Source organism: Jaculus jaculus, chromosome 6 (assembly GCF_020740685.1).
Source record: "Jaculus jaculus isolate mJacJac1 chromosome 6, mJacJac1.mat.Y.cur, whole genome shotgun sequence".
In the NCBI taxonomy this organism is placed as follows: Eukaryota; Metazoa; Chordata; class Mammalia; order Rodentia; family Dipodidae; genus Jaculus; species Jaculus jaculus.
Window position 1 is genome coordinate 31,217,013 of NC_059107.1, and position 16,157 is coordinate 31,233,169.

The 16,157-nt window shown below is 41.6% G+C and overlaps 1 protein-coding gene across 2 annotated transcripts in view; it reads left to right on the forward strand.

The window, feature by feature from the left end:
- Simc1 (SUMO interacting motifs containing 1) overlaps window positions 1-16,157 on the forward strand; it is a 76,733-nt gene that overhangs the window by 19,150 nt on the left and 41,426 nt on the right. For both annotated transcript variants that reach the window (XM_045153296.1, XR_006637783.1), the window contains exon 2: window positions 12,211-13,650. In XM_045153296.1, the coding sequence (XP_045009231.1) occupies window positions 12,211-13,650 (1,440 nt within the window). The remainder of the gene's footprint in view (window positions 1-12,210; window positions 13,651-16,157) is intronic.

A 16,157-nucleotide genomic window follows, 5' to 3' on the forward strand; every position in this document is an offset into this window, starting at 1 on the left:
ATTTATGCAAAGTGGCATTCTCAACACTGACAATTATAAAAAAAAAATAGCTAAGGCTAGGGAGATGACTCAATGGTTCAAGGTGCTTTTTTGTTGTTTTGTTTGTTTGTTTGTTTTGTTTTTCAAGGTAGGATATTGCTGTAGCCCAGGCTGACTTGGAATTCACTATGATGTAGACCTAGGTAGCCTTAAACTCATGGCAGTCCTCCTGCCTTGGCCTCCCAGGTGCTGGCATTAAAGGAATGCACCACCATGCCCAGCCCTAAAGGTGCCCCACTACCCATGTAAAGCCAAATGCACAAAGTGGTGCATGCATCTAGAATTCATTTGTAGAGGCCCTGGCATATACACATATTCATTAATTCTCTCTCCTTGCAAGTAAGTTTTTTTTAAAAAAAGGAAGATATCAGCCATCTATGAAAAGTGTTGAGGAAGCTCTATATCCTCTCCTACATATCAAATATTCAGCTAAAAAAAATTTTTTTTTGAGATAGGGCTGAACTGGAATTCACTGTGTAATCTTGGGGTGGCCTCAAACTCATGGCGATCCTCCTACCTCTGCCTCCCGAGTCAAAATTTAATTCTTTCTCTAAAGTAAGCAAGCATATTTATCTCATTAGTATGCAACTTGATTTTTGTCTCTAATAAGTGGATTATAAATAATATATGTAATAACTAATAAATAAATAATGGATATTCCAAATAATTGTTTTAAAATCAATTTCTTGGGCTGGTGAGATGGCTTAGCAGTTAAGCACTTGCCTGTGAAGCCTAAGGGCCCCGGTTCGAGGCTTGGTTCCCCAGGACCCACATTAGCCAGATACACAAGGGGGCACACGTGTCTGGAGTTCGTTTGCAGTGGCTGGAAGCCCTGGCATGCCCATTCTCTCTCTCTCTCTCTCTCTCTCTCTCTCTCTCTCTCTCTCTCTCTCTGCCTCTTTCTCTCTCTGTCTGTCACTCTCAAATAAATAAATTAAAATAAACAAAAAAATTTAAATATAAAATCATCTTTAGTATGGGGAGTTTGGCTCAGTGGATAAAAGCACTTGCCTCACAAGCATGCGCACCTGGATATAGATCACACTCACACATAGAAAGCTGGAAGCCGTGGTGGATTTTTTTAAATGTATTTTTATTTATTTATCTGCAGAGAGAGATTGAGAATGGGTGAGCCAGGGCCTCTAACCACTGCTAACAAACTCCAGATGCATGTGCCACTTCGTATATTGGGCTTTACGTGGGTACTGGGTAACCAAACCCCAGTCTTTAGGCTTTCAGGGAAGTACCTTAGCCACTGAGCCATCTCTCTAGCCCATGGTGGATTTTTGTAATCCTGGCATGCTGGATGGCAAGAAGGAAAGCTGAAGCAGGAGAATTTTCCAGGAAAACCTTTGGACCAGGTAGCCCAGAAAACAAAATGATGAACAATGGGAATGAGACACCCTGCCTGAAAACATAGTAGAAGGAAAGGACTGACACCTGAACGCTGTCCTCTACTGTCTACATGCACACTGTGGCACATGCGTGCTCACAGTCACATACACACGCAAATAAATTTCTTTATGATTGATTATCAGTAAATGTTTGATTTGTATACCTACTTTATACCTACCTGAGGTTGCATAAAAGGTTTTTGAAGTGAAAAGGGGCCACGAGTGGAAAACATTTAAGAAGCTCTGCACTAGAACATCGGAAGCATGACAGGGCTGGGGAGATGGCTTGGTAGTTAAAGGAGCTTACTTGCAAATCTTGCTGGCCTAGACTCAGTTGCCCAGTACCCACGTAAAGCCAGATGCACAAAATGGTACATGTACCTAGAGTTTATATGCAGCAACAAGAGGCCTTGGCATGCCCATTCTCTCTCTCTCTCTCCCTCTCAAAATAAATAAAGATTTTTTAAAACAACAAAAAAGAAATAAAATCTCAACAGAGGGCCTGGAGAGATGGCTTAGCAATTAAGGCGCTTGCTTGCAAAGCCAAAGGACCCAGGTTCTGTTCCCCAGGACCCATGTAAGCCAAATGCACAAGGTGATACATGCATCTTGAGTTCATTTGCAAGCAGCTGGATGCCCTGGTGTGCCCATTCTCTCCTTCTCTCTCTCAAATAACTAAAATGCTAGAAGAAAAGATTTAAAAAGAAAGAAAAAAAATCTCAATAAGAAAATGGAACCTGAAAAACTGTGTCTCCTCCAGTATAATGGAAAGTCAAAAATATAGCTGAAATTTATGAAAAAAAAGTAACCAGACTCAACAGAAAACTGAAAACTGATTAACAAAATGAACAAGAAGTTTAAGACAGATCAGTAAGAATCATTCAATTTCAAAATAGAGCAGGCAAGAAGATGGAATACAACTAGGTAGAACAACAAAGACGTGTGGAGCAATATGAACCAACCCCAAAGCATGTGTGATTGACATCGTGCCAGGTGGGTGTGCAGCATCCCTATAATCCCAGCCCTCGGGAGACAGAGACAGAATAACTAGGAGCATGCTGACTAGCCACATCTTACAGCCCTGGATCACAAGAGACCTACCCCCAGTAAAACAAGATGAAAGAACTGACTTCCACACATGTGTACCCACACATGTGAACATGTACACATGCACCCCGTACACACAACAAAAATATAAGGTGAGGTACAGTGTAAGGTGGAGAGGTTTCTTTTTTTGGTTTTTGAGGTAGGGTTTCACTTCTAGCCCAGGCTGACCTGGAATTCACTATGAAGTCTCAGGGTGGCCTCAAACTCATGATGATCCTCCTACCTCTGCCTCCCAAGAGTGCTGGGATTAAAGGCGTGTGCCACCATGCCCAGCCAAGGTGGAGAGTTTTATAATGCTACTATGTTTTTACTCCTAATCCAATTTGTTTTTTCTAAGCACACTAGAACAAACTGAATTTCTATACTGTAACCCCAAAAGCAGCCACAGAAAATATAATTTAAAGAAGAAGCAAGAAAATTAATAGGAATTCAAAAGAGATAGGTAGAATATCAACAAAGGAATTTAATTGGAATGCCATAGAAATGTGGTTAACATAAAGGGAGGTGTGGGGTAAGAGGACCAGAGGAACAATGGACAGGTGGGACAAATTCAAAAACATGGCATGACTATAGATTTAAAATCAATATCAATAATAAATAGACCAAAATTCTTTTTTGCCTTTTTTGATATTCTTTGCATGTACATGATGTATTTTGAACATAATCCCCCTATTACTTTTCCTATCCCCACTCCCTACCTACTTCCATTAATCCCGTCTTCCCAATCAGTCCCTCTTCTACTTTATGTCTTTTTGTGTGTGTCTGTGTGTTTGTGTGTGACCCACTGAGTTTAATTAGGGTTGCCTGCATGAACATAGGTTTAGGGTTATTTACCAGAGCACATGCAATTTACCAGTGGTTATGCCACTGAAGAAAATGTCTCTGGTCCTCCAGAATGGGCCAACAACTCTTCAGGGAGTAATAGGGGCCACATGCCCTCCTCTACCATCCACAACAGAATGTTGTTGATGGGCCCAGTATTGTCAAAATGATAGTCAGGTTGAAGTCATGAACACAATGACCATGTCATACCCAGATGACAGCATTCCAAAGCACTTGTCCCCATCTTTTTTGGCTGTTACATTCTTTCCACTACCCCTTCTACAAAGTTGCCTGAGCCTTGGTGGACTAAGGTGTCTCATTTAGTGCTGAGCACTCAATAGCCAATTCTTAGCACTTTGATGAGGTTTTACTCTCCCCAGTCACATTGTGATTGGGTCTAGTGTTCAAATTCCAGCACTTGCAATCTCCCTGTTAGTTCCACCATGTGTGTACATACCACTGACCAGGGAGGCGAGGATTTGTGCTGTTTCAGCACTCAGATTCTCTTCAGCAATCCTCCCTTCCATACCATGGTAGGGAAGGCCACCAGTGATCTCCCATTTGAGCAAGTACCCAAGTGTAAATTAAAACCTAGCTGCAATCAAATTAAGACCACCCACAAAAAAGTACCAAGTGCCTCTAAGACTAAACCCCAAGCACCTCAAAGCAGAACAAAGACCAGTGAAAACAAACATTAAGCATGATTCCAAGTAACACAGATGTGCCAAATAAACCTGAGCAATGCACTACTTCCAAGTGGATGAAAAGCCAAGCCAAACATGTCTTCCCCAAGAAATTCCAGTCCTATAGCCGAGGACCACCTAGCTACCTAGATGAAATTCCAAAGAGCTCAAAAGAATGATTATAAATATGTATAAAAACCTCGAAGAAGGCATGGATAAATGCATAAATAAAATCTTGAATACATTCAGAGAGGACACAAACAGATAAAATGAGAAAATCAAACCAGGATATAAAAATGGAACTTGAGCCGGGCGTGGTGGCGCATGCCTTTAATCCCAGCACCCGGGAGGCAGAGTTAGGAGGATCATGATGAGTTCAAGGCCACCCTGAGACTACATAGTGAAATCCAGGTCAGCCTGGGCTAGAATGAAGCCCTACCTTGAAAAACTAAAAAAAAAAAAAAGGAACTTGAGCCAAGTGTGGTGGTGCACACCTTTAATCCCAGCACTCGGGAGGCAGAGGTAGGAGGATTGTCATGTGTTTGAGGCCACCCTGAGACTATATAGTTAATTCCAGGTCAGCCTGGGCCAGAGTGAAACCCTACCTCCAAAAAGAAAAAAAGGAACTTAATAAAGAGAGAGAAATCCTGAAGAAAAGCCAAGCTGGCCAGGCATTGTGGTGCACTTCTTTAATCCCAGCACTCGGGAGGCAGAAGTAGGAGGATTGCCATGAGTTCAAGGCCATCCTGAGACTTCATAGTGAATTCCAGGTCAGCTGGGCTAGAGCGAGCTCCTACCTCAAAAAAAAAAAATAAAAGCCAGGCTGGAGAGATGGCTCAGTGGTTAAGCACTTGCCTGTGAAGCCTAAGGACCCTGGTTCAAGGCTTGATTCCCCAGGACCCATGTTAGCCAGATAAACCGGGGCACATGCTTCTGGAGTTCGTTTGCAGTGGCTGGAAGCCCTGGCGTGCCCATTCTCTTCTCTCTCTATCTGCCTCTTTCTCTCTCTGTCACTCTCAAATAAATAAATAAAAATGAACAAAAAATTAAAAAAGAAAAGAAAAGCCAAGCTGAAAATGAAAAACACAATAAGTTAAACAAAATGTTCCTGGACAATTTCACCACGTGGCAGACAGAATAACAGGCCTTGAAGAAAAGAAAAGAAATTGGATAAATTAGAAACAATGAGAAGTTTTTAAAAGTGACACAGGACTGGAGAGATGGCTTTGCAGTTAAGGTGCTTGCCTGTGAAGCCTAAGGGTTCATGTTCGACTCTCTAGGTCCCACGTATGCCAGACACACAGTGACATAAGCATGTAATGTTGCATGTGCACACAAGGTGGCACACATGTAGAGAAATGTGTGACACCTTGAAAAGACCAAGGAGAACCTCAGGCCAATGGCAATGAAAATGTTTGTAATAAAATTACAGAAGAAAATTCCCAAATCTAGGGAAAGAGATGCCCACCCAAATACAAGAGGCATGCTGAAGAAAGAAAAACTTTGCATGGTAAAAACAGGCTAAAGGAATATATGAGCACTAGGCCAACCCTACAGAGGATCCTGAGTGGAATACTTCCCATTGAAGAGAAGAATAGATGTATGGAAGAAGCTAGAGGAGGAAAAAGCAATAACCAACACAAGAATACTTGTTAAGCAAATGGAGACCAAGAACATACCAAAGACAATAAAACATCAACATGACAGGAATTAACACACATTTTCAATCATAATACTAATGGTCTTAACTCCCTAAACAAAAGACATATACTTACAGACTGGATCAGGAATCAGGATCCATCTCTTTGCTATCTCTAAGAAACTCACTATCAAAGACAGATACAACCTTAGGGCAAAAGGATGGAAAAAGGCATTCCAAGAAAATGGAACTAGGAAATAAGCAGGTGTGGTGACTTTGAAAAAATAGATTTCAAACCAAATTAATCAGAATAGGTAAAGAAAGTCACTTCATGCTGATTAAGGGATCAGTCCACCAAGAGGATATTAAAACTCTAAACATATGCATACTGAACACAGGTATATCAAATTTTATTAAAAAAATCTATGAGATATAAATTCAAAATAAATCCAAACAAAATAATAACGGGCAACTTTTGTACCTACTATCACCAATAAGTAGGTCATCTAACTAGAAAATAAACAGAGACAATGAAGTAACACCATACATCAAATGGACTTAACATACCTTTACACAGATTCCATCCAAAAACTACAGAATATGCATTCTTCTGAGCAGCCCATGAAACTGTCTCTAAAATATATTACATATTAGCACATAAAACAGGTCTCAACAAATTTGGGGAAATTAAAATAATTTCATGTATTTTATCTGACCACAATACAACAAATCTAGATATCAACAAGAGAAACTCCAGAAAATATACAAACTGGCCAGACATGTTAGAGCAAGACCCAACCTTGAAAAACCAAAATGAAAGAAAGAGAAGAAAAGAAAAGGGCTGGAGAGATGGCTTAGCTGTTAAGGTGCTTGCCTGTGAAATCTAAGGGCCCATGCTTGACTCTCCATGTCCCACATAAGCCAGACACACAAGGTGACACAAGTGTGCAAGGTTGCACATGTGCCCAAGGTGGTGCACATGTCTGGAGTTTGATTGCAATGGCTGGAGGTCCTGGCATGCCAATTCTCTCTTTCTCTCTGTCTCTCTTAAAAAATAATACAAAAAAATTTTAAGGGCTGTAGCAGTGAAGGAGCTTGCCTACAAAGCCTAAGGACCCAAGTTTGATTCCCCAGTACTTACATAAAGTAAATGCACAAGGTGACACAAGCATCTGGAGTTCATTTGCAGTGGCTAGAGAACCTGGCCTGCCCATCCCTTCTCTCTCTGTCTCTCAAATAATTAAACATAAATAAAGATTTTTAAAAAATTTTAAAATTTTAAATAAAGATTTTAAAAAGGAAAAAAAGCTATACCAATGTCCTTGATGAAAATTCAAAAATCAAGAATATGGGCTAGAGAGATGGCTTAGTGGTTAAGGCACTTGCCTGTGAAGCCTAAGGACCCATGTTTGACTCACCAGATCCCATGTAAGCCAGACACACAAAGGTGAGGCAAGCACAAGGTTACACATGCCCACTAGGTGGTGCAAGCGTTTGGAGTTCAAGTGCAGCAGCTGAGGCCCTAGCATGCCAATTCTCTCTCTCTCCTCTGTCTCTCTCTCTCTCTAAAATAAATTAAAGTTAAGTGGATTTTTTTAAAATCAAGAATTTGTTGAATATGCACCTAAATCAAGTTGGCATTTTACCAGATATGCAGAGATGATTCAACATCCACAAATCAATAAGCATACACATCACATAAACAGACACATGGACATAAATTATATGATCATCTCAAAAGATGCAAAAATTTTTTTTTTATAAAATCTAATATCCTTTCATGATAAAAACATGAGACTAGGGATGGAGGGAGTGCATCTCAACCTAATAAAGGCTATTATAACAAGCCTATAGCCAAAATAATACCAAAAATGGAGGAAACACTCAAAACATTCCTACTAAGATCTGGAACAAGACAAGGGTATCCATTCACCTTTTATCCCAACACTTGGGAGGCAGAGGTGGGAGGATCACCATGAGTTCGAGATCATCCTGAGACTACATAGTGAATTCAGTTCAGCCTGTACTAGAATGAAACCCTACCTCCAAAAACAAAACAAAAGAAGGGGGGAGCTGAGTGATGGCTTAGCCATTAAGGGGGCTTGCTAGTTTCCAGATCTCATGTTATCCAGTCACACAAAGGTGAGGCAAGAACAAGGTCGCACATGCCCATTAGGTGGCATAAGCGTCTGGAGTGGCTGAGGCCCTGGGTTTCTCTCCTCTCTGTTTCTCTCTCTAAAAAAATAACTAAAAATAAAAAATAAAAATAAAAAAATAACTAAATAATAATAATAATAAATACTGTTAAAAAACAGTATCCACTGCTATTTAACATAGTAATTAACTTCTTAGTTCAGCAAGACAAAAGAAAGAAAATAGAAGATACAAATTGGAAAGGAAGAAGTTAGCCTATCCTTGTTTACTAATGGCATGATTCTCTATATGAGATGCTAAATTTCCACCAGAAAACTCCTAGAGCTAATAAATTTTTCAGCAAGGTGGCAGGGTTTGTAAGCGTTAGTGAAAGAGCGGGGAGAGGTACGGATAGGTACGGGTCATAAGGGGATTAGTTAGTACAAAGGTCCTATTGATGCCTACTTAGCATGTAGGGATTTTCCAGGTGAGTGGGAAAGGGTCACATGGTCTAAGTGGCAGGAAGAGGTATAGGGTGTGGGTCATTAGGAGATTGGCTGTGCTAAGACTGCTGGCTGATACCTCATTAGCATTTTGGGACATTCTGGGAAAGTGGCAAAAGGTCACAAGGCTCTGGGGAAAGTGAAACCAAAGTCTTATCAGGAAGTCGAGGCGCCCCAGGCTGGGGGTAGGGAGCGACCTCACTTCTGCCGGTCTCAGAGTCTAAACCTGCTGCAACCTCTGGAGTCCAGGACCCTTAGTCATGCCTGACATCTCAGGCCTGCTTAAACCTCCAGTGACCCAGAGCCCCCAACCATGCCCAACAAACATGTTATCATGAGTAACGAAGGAAGGGGTACATCAAAATAGGACAGGGGGACTGGAGAGATGGCTTAACAATTAAGGCACTTTCCTGCAAAGCCAAAAGATCCAGGTTCGATTCCACAATACCCATGTAAAACAGATGTACAAGGTGACACATGCACATGGAGTTTTTTTTGTTGTTGTTGTTTTTGTTTTTTGTTTTTTGTTTTTTTGAGGTAGGGTCTCACTCTGGCTCAGGCTGACCTGGAATTCACTATGTAGTCACAGGGTGGCCTCGAACTCACGGCGATCCTCCTACCTCTGCCTCCCGAGTGCTGGGATTAAAGGCGTGCGCCACCACGCCCGGCTCTTGTTGTTGTTTTTTGCAGTGGCTGGAGACCCTGGTGTGTCCATTCTCTCTCTCCCGCCTCCCTCAAATTAATTAAATATTTTAAAAAATATTTATTTTATTCAAGAGAGAGAAAGGAAGATACAGAGAGAGAGAAAGGGCATTCCAGGGCTTCCAGCCACTGCAAATGAACAGACACATGCAACTCCTTCTGCATCTGGCTTACTTGAATCCTGGAGAATTGAACCTGAGCCCTTAGGCTGCACAGGCAAGTGCCTTAACCACTAAGCCATCTCCTCAGCCCCCTGTTCTATTGTTTAAAACATATTTTATTTAAGGGGTTAGAGAGATGGTTTAGTGGTTAACAAACTTGCCTGCACAGCCTAAGGACCCAGGTTTGACTTCTCTCCAGGTCCTGCGTTAGCCATATGCACAAAGGTGAGGCAAGCACAGGGTCGTACATGCCCGTTAGGTGGCACAAGTGTCTGGAGTTCAATTGCAGTGGCTGAGGCCTTGGCACACCAATTCTCTCTAAAAAAATTATGACAGGGATGGAGAGATGGCTTAGTGGTTAAAGCACTTGCCTGAGAAGCCTAAGGACCCAGGTTCTATTCGCCAGGACCCACATAAGCCAGATGCACAAGGTGCTGCATGCATATGGAGTTAATTTGCAGTGGCTGGAGGCCCTGGCATATCCATTCTCTCTTTTTTTCTCTTTCTGTGTCTGTCTGCCTGCCTGCCCCCCCCCCCCCGCTCAAATAAAATATCCAGGTATAGTGGCACACACCTTTTATCCCAACACTTGGGAGGCAGAGGTGGGAGGATCATCATGAGTTCGAGATCATCCTGAGACTACATAGTGAATTCAGTTCAGCCTGTACTAGAATGAAACCCTACCTCCAAAAACAAAACAAAAGAAGGGGGGAGCTGAGTGATGGCTTAGCCATTAAGGGGGCTTGCTAGTTTCCAGATCTCATGTTATCTAGTCACACAAAGGTGAGGCAAGAACAAGGTCGCACATGCCCATTAGGTGGCATAAGCGTCTGGAGTGGCTGAGGCCCTGGGTTTCTCTCCTCTCTGTTTCTCTCTCTAAAAAAATAACTAAATAATAATAATAATAAATACTGTTAAAAAACAGGATGGAACTGATGGGAGGGAGAAAGAGATTCAATCAAAAGGGTATAGGTTAGTGGGAGAAGAGAGAGTGATAGGAGGGTATTAAGATATATATAGGTGTGGTCAAAAGGATATAAAATATACTATCAACTACAATGAACTAATTGAATTTGCAGAACTATTAACAACTGCATAAAGCTTTTTCTCCCAAATGCATGCAGAAGATTCACCAAGGTAGGCCATGTGCTAGGGGCTAAACCCAGGGCCTTGTGCATGCTGGGCATATACTCACCACTGAAATAGACTCCCTGCCCAATGCTGCTGCAGTTTAGCAGTTAACAGTGGGAACGAAATTAGGTTCAGACCTTCAGAGTGGTCTTTTAGCTGTTAGTTCAGTTCAGCTAGCTGTTGCAAGTCATCAAAGGCAAGCCTCTGTGATGATTGCCTAGGAGTGAAGCATTAGATTTTACCAAACAGTTCTTCAGCATTGAGTACATCCTACCTTCTTAACTTGATACATCCCGAATCCTGTGTGCTGCTTTAGTGCTCTTGGCAGTGGTTACCATCACGTCTGTTAAGAGAAGTAGCATGAAAGCAGTAGAAAGGCCTGTCTTGAGGGAGAAAGGTACCAACAAATGATGATGAGGAAGTGGTCAGGGGAAGGCATTGGGGTGGGCAGCAAAAAAATACAAAGTTTGTGTATATGAAAATATGACAATACATACATGAATATATATATATATAACAGTATATGAATATATAACATAAATATGAAAGTATCAATGTATACACATGAAAATATGACATCATATATAACACATTACATTGTACGCGAACTAAAAAAAAAATTTTAGAAGAGAGAAATAGCATGCTGGCTCTAGTTGGAGCAGTAGCACTTCTAGGATCCTAATGTACCCACAACAGTAGTGCTCAACCAGGTGAGACTACAGCAGTTTCATTTCAGGATCATGGAAGAAAGGTTGATAGCCATACACCTGGCTATCATTGAGTTTTGTGAACTGCCTGATCAATTTTCCAAGAAATAGGTAATTAATATAGTTAGAGCTCAGACTTACACTATTGCTCTTATAGGCCTTATTGTTATGAAAAAATGTCTTTTTAAGATGATGACATTGGATAAAATTATACATTTCTAGACCATAACAGAGAAATTTGACATTTGAGTGTCTGTCTGCCTCTGCTACTTAGCTGTATTATCCTTAGGTAAAGAGCATAGCCCCCTCAAACTGTTCATTTCATTGTGAAAATTTAATATACCATATGAAAAATGACACGAATTTAAAAGAAGACAGGATAATGGCATCTATATTAAGCCTGATAGTTGTGGCCTTATCTGGATAAAGTCTTCACAGCTCCTACTATTCCCTTAGCTGTGCTCTGCAGGGGTCTTAAAGACCCAAAAGTTCAGGCTGAGATCTCATTATAGTTGCACTTTCATGCAGGTGCCTCTTTTCACATTACAACGTTGGTTCTGAACATTCCATCTTTTGTTAAAACTCTCCTTCCCTGATTCCTAGAAATGCCCTCCCAATTCCCAGAAATCTTCACAATGGCATAAGATTTTCTGTCTCATAACAATTTAGTTGCCAAGCTGAGTTGCCTACTTTTCTCCCTTTTTTATGAATGTACAGTTGCTTTTGCTTTAAGGAATCTATTTCTACTTGTGTGTTACCATCTCTGATAAGACTAAACACCTTTGGGACCTCCATCACCAGTGACAAAACACTCAATATGTTTGTAGTACATAGATCATCTTATATTAATTAGCTTCTATTGATTATCCTTGCATTTGCTTTTTCCTAACAAAGGTTGCTTTCAAGTTGTGACAGATGGAATATCCCTATGCCAAAAGCAAAACACTGAACAAAGGAAATAAATGAATACGTATGCTATAGAATAGGCATAGGGGTCTGGAGGTACAGCTCAGTGATAGAACACTTACCTAGCCATGTACAAACCTCTGAGCTCAGTCACCAGCACCGAAAAAGAATATAACTTACCAATGAAATGAGATTATTCATTCTTAAGTGCTAAAACTTAAGTCTTCTCAGGTAAAGTTGACATTCCCCTCTCTAAATCTTCTCTTCTCACAATCTTCAACAGGACTTCATTGACTTAACTAAAGAAACCAGAACAAGGACGAAAGATCGCAATGAACTCTGTGTGATTGATCTGACAAGAAGTGAGGAAGAAAGCAGACCTATTGCCACTCTAGACTTGACACTAGAGCCTGTCACTTCCTCCCAGAAGGAACCAGCCATTCTCCAGACAAGTACCAGTCTCTCAGATAAAAATGTGATGGAAACTCAGGTAGACAGAAGCTCTCGGCCTGCAGCACAGAGAATCATTAACAGTGTCCCTGTGGATTTGGATCTGGTGGAAGAAATCACATTTGAAGGCCCTCAACCCCCTACAGCCATGGATCAAGACTCCATTTATCCACCAGTACCAAATTGTAGCTCAGCCCCATGCAAAGGTGGCCTCAGCTTCTTGACAAGCCTCCAGCTCTCCTCACAAGTGAGCTCCCTCTTCCCAGCAAGCAGTAATGGTAGCATCAGCAATCAGAGGGCACCTTTGCCATGCCCACAGCAAGATGTGCCTTGCCCACCTCAAGGCTTTCCATGCCTACTGCAAGCCCTACCATGCCCACTAAGAGCGTCTCCATGCCCATCACAGGCCTCTTCATGCCCACCACGAGCCTCTTCATGCCCACCGCGAGCTATGTCGTGCCCATCACAAACTGGGCAGTGCCAGTTCCAATCCTTGCCGCATCCACCTCAACAAGTGCCGTGTTCCTCTCCAGATCTGCCATGCCCCCAGCACCCAGTGAGCACACTGCAGGATGTTCCAGACCCACCTCAAAACTTACTCTGGCATCCTCAGCACCCAGTGACCCTACCACAAGATGTATCAGACCCACCTCAAAGTCTCTCATATACTCAAGATGTCCTAGGCTCACCTCAAAGTCTCTCTTACGCACAGAATGCAGCACACCTTAAAGACATTACTCAATCATTGCGAGATGTGCCACCAACAACAACAGATTTATCCCAGTCACCAGGAGATGTGAAGCAATCACTCAGAAGTGTGTCAGAGTCAGTAGATATTCCAGAGCCACCCAGCAATGCCCTACACTTGCGAAGCAATATGTCAGAGTCAGTGGGAGATTTACCAGGAAATGTTCCACACTCTCCACAAGACTTAGTGAGCTTACCACACAGGAGGCCCGGCTCTTCCCTGAATGATGTGCAGAATCATGACATACCTATGGATATTTCTGCTCCATCTTCTCCAAGCCACTCCCCCTGTCCACAGTCTGAAAATTCCTTAGAGAAAGTTCCTTGGCTTTCTGTTGCAGAAACCCCAGCCAGAAAAGAGAAATCACTGCCAGAGTCTACCAATCCTGGGTCTTCCCGGGTACACGCACAAATACAAGGTGGGGTGCACAGTAGGCCTTGCCTACATAGACTAAAGTACTTCTTACGACCTCCAGTACATCATCTCTTCTTCCAGACACTAATACCAGATAAAGATACACGGGAGGTGAGCTGAAATGCTTCCCTTGGGGATTGGATGACCTTTCCATAGGCCCTAGATAAGGCTACTGTGACTGGAGTCTTGCATTAGAGAACAAGCCAAATATAAATGAAATTTTTATCTTTACTCTGCTTGTAAAGGGAATCAGATCTGAGTTCAAACTTGAGAACCCACACTTAACAGCAGGCACTTTATATATCACTCTACTTTTGTGAGTCTTAGCCTCCGTATCTGTAAAATGAAGGCAACACATATGCCTCATGGAGTCATTAAATGAGCTGATACACAAGCTTGGTAGTGTCTGACTTGTCATAAGCCTTCATTCAATTCTCATCCTCCATCATAGTGCCTTTCTCTTCCTGATACCCATACAGTTCCCATATCACAGGAGAGTAATAATCTTGTCACCTTAGTGCCTCCAAAACACTAATATTTGGGAGTAGAAATTGTTTTTTTTTTCATTTTTATATTAACTTTATTCTACTTAAGTCCTTAAGAATTTCATCAAGCCAGGTGTGGTGGTGCACACCTTTAATCCCAGCACTCGGGAGGCAGAGGTAGAGGAGGATCACTGAGTTCGAGGCCACCCTGAGACTACAGAGTGAATTCCAGGTCAGCCTGGGCTAGAGTGAGGCCTTACCTTGAAAAACAAAAAAACAAAAAGAAAGAATTTCATCAGTATTGTAATAAATAAAACTTATTCCATAGTCGAAATTCAATTTTTAAGGCTTAATGTGAATACTTTTTTCCATTAGACATCATTGCTATATTAGAGTTAAACTAGATGTAAAGGGACAAAAATGTTGTGACTTAAGTTTCACAGTGTAAAGCCTATTTTTTTTTTTAATTCCCTTCAGCCTCATCCGAACATTGAAGTTCATAAAGTCAAAATGCATACTCTCCTTGTACGAGGGCGACAGCCCAGTAGGTCCAAAAGTTTACGTATTTGTCTTCTGATAGATGACAACTTATTCTTTTTTCCTATGGGTTTTGTCTCAGGATGGCACAAGCATCTGTCCATTATCAAAAGCACCCTTGCATGATTCAGGAGAGCTCATTAGGTGCTTTGGAGGTGCTATGACTATAAGGAAGCTGTCCTCCACCTGTGAGCATGTAATGGCTCAGAGTATGAGTTGGCAATTTGGCTAAATAGAATTTTCTTTTGCTTAACACTTTAATGAAGAACATAATGCAAATTGGTCATCTTTCCATTGGGTTAGCCTCTTACACCCCTCTTACCTGCCCCCATTTCCCAGAGGGTCTTCTTCAGTGGGGCATTGTAGTCACTATGGGGTCATGAGTGCACTGTCAGTTCCTGTGGGGAGGACAGTGCCTCATAGTATGCCTTGCCATCCTGTGGCTCTTACATTCTTTAGCCTAAAGGGGGTTTTCTTTGTCTTTATTTCTTTCTTTAAAAAATTCAGACATCTAGAATATATGTATAAAACTTTTCTACCTGTCTTCTGATTTATTTTGGGCTTTTGGCAAATATGTCTTCACTGGGTCACATTTCTCCCAGGATTTTTTTCACCTAGTCTCTACCACTGCCAATTTCCAGCAGTTGGCCTTGATTCCCGAGTCTCTTTTATGTTTAGCTCTAAAATAAAAGACATATCATAAAATTACTTGTCTTAAAGGTAAACATACACAGCCACCTTTCAAAGCCTGCACTTACACCAGGGATGTAGCCTGGTGGTAGAACATTTGCCTAGCATATGAAAGCTGTGGGTTCAATCCCTAACACTACAAACAACAAAAAAATTTTTTGCTTTAATGATATGGGCATCAGGGCCTGGAGAGATGGCTCAGAGGCCAAAGGCACATGTTGCGAAAACTTCCAGCTTGGGTTCTATTCCCCAGTACTCACATAAAACCAGATGCACAAAGTGGTACATGCATCTGGAGTTCATTTGTAGTGCAAGAGGCTTTGATACGCCCGTATTCATCTATCTATCTGTCTGTCAGTCTAGTATGTCTCAAATGAATACATTTAGTTTTATTTAAGAGAGAGAAAGAGGCAGAGAGAGGGAGAGAGAGAATGGATGTACCAGGTCCTCCAGCCACTGCAAACACACTCTAGACACCCCCTTGTGCATCTGGCTTACGTGGGTCCTGGGGAATCAAACCAGGGTCATCTGGCTTTTGCAGGCAAATGCCTTAACCACTAAGCCATCTCTCCAGCCCACATATTTTTTTTAACAATATGGACATCAAAATAATTTGTAAATATTTCTTTGTTGATGTCCCCATTTGTAGGCAAAAAATTTAATAATGCAGGTTTAAGATTGTAAAGTATGTTACATATAAAATCATTCCTCAAAGCAAGAATTTTATTTTTCTCTTGCCTTTTCTCTTAATTCTTATTTTATGCCTTATCTCTCATCATTGAATTCAGGTGTACCCTATAGGTGATTTGAGACCTAAGGATAGGGCTGGAGAGAGGGCTGAGTAGTTTAGGCACTTGCCTGCAAAACCCAACAACCTGAGTTTGATGCACCAGTACCCACGTAAAG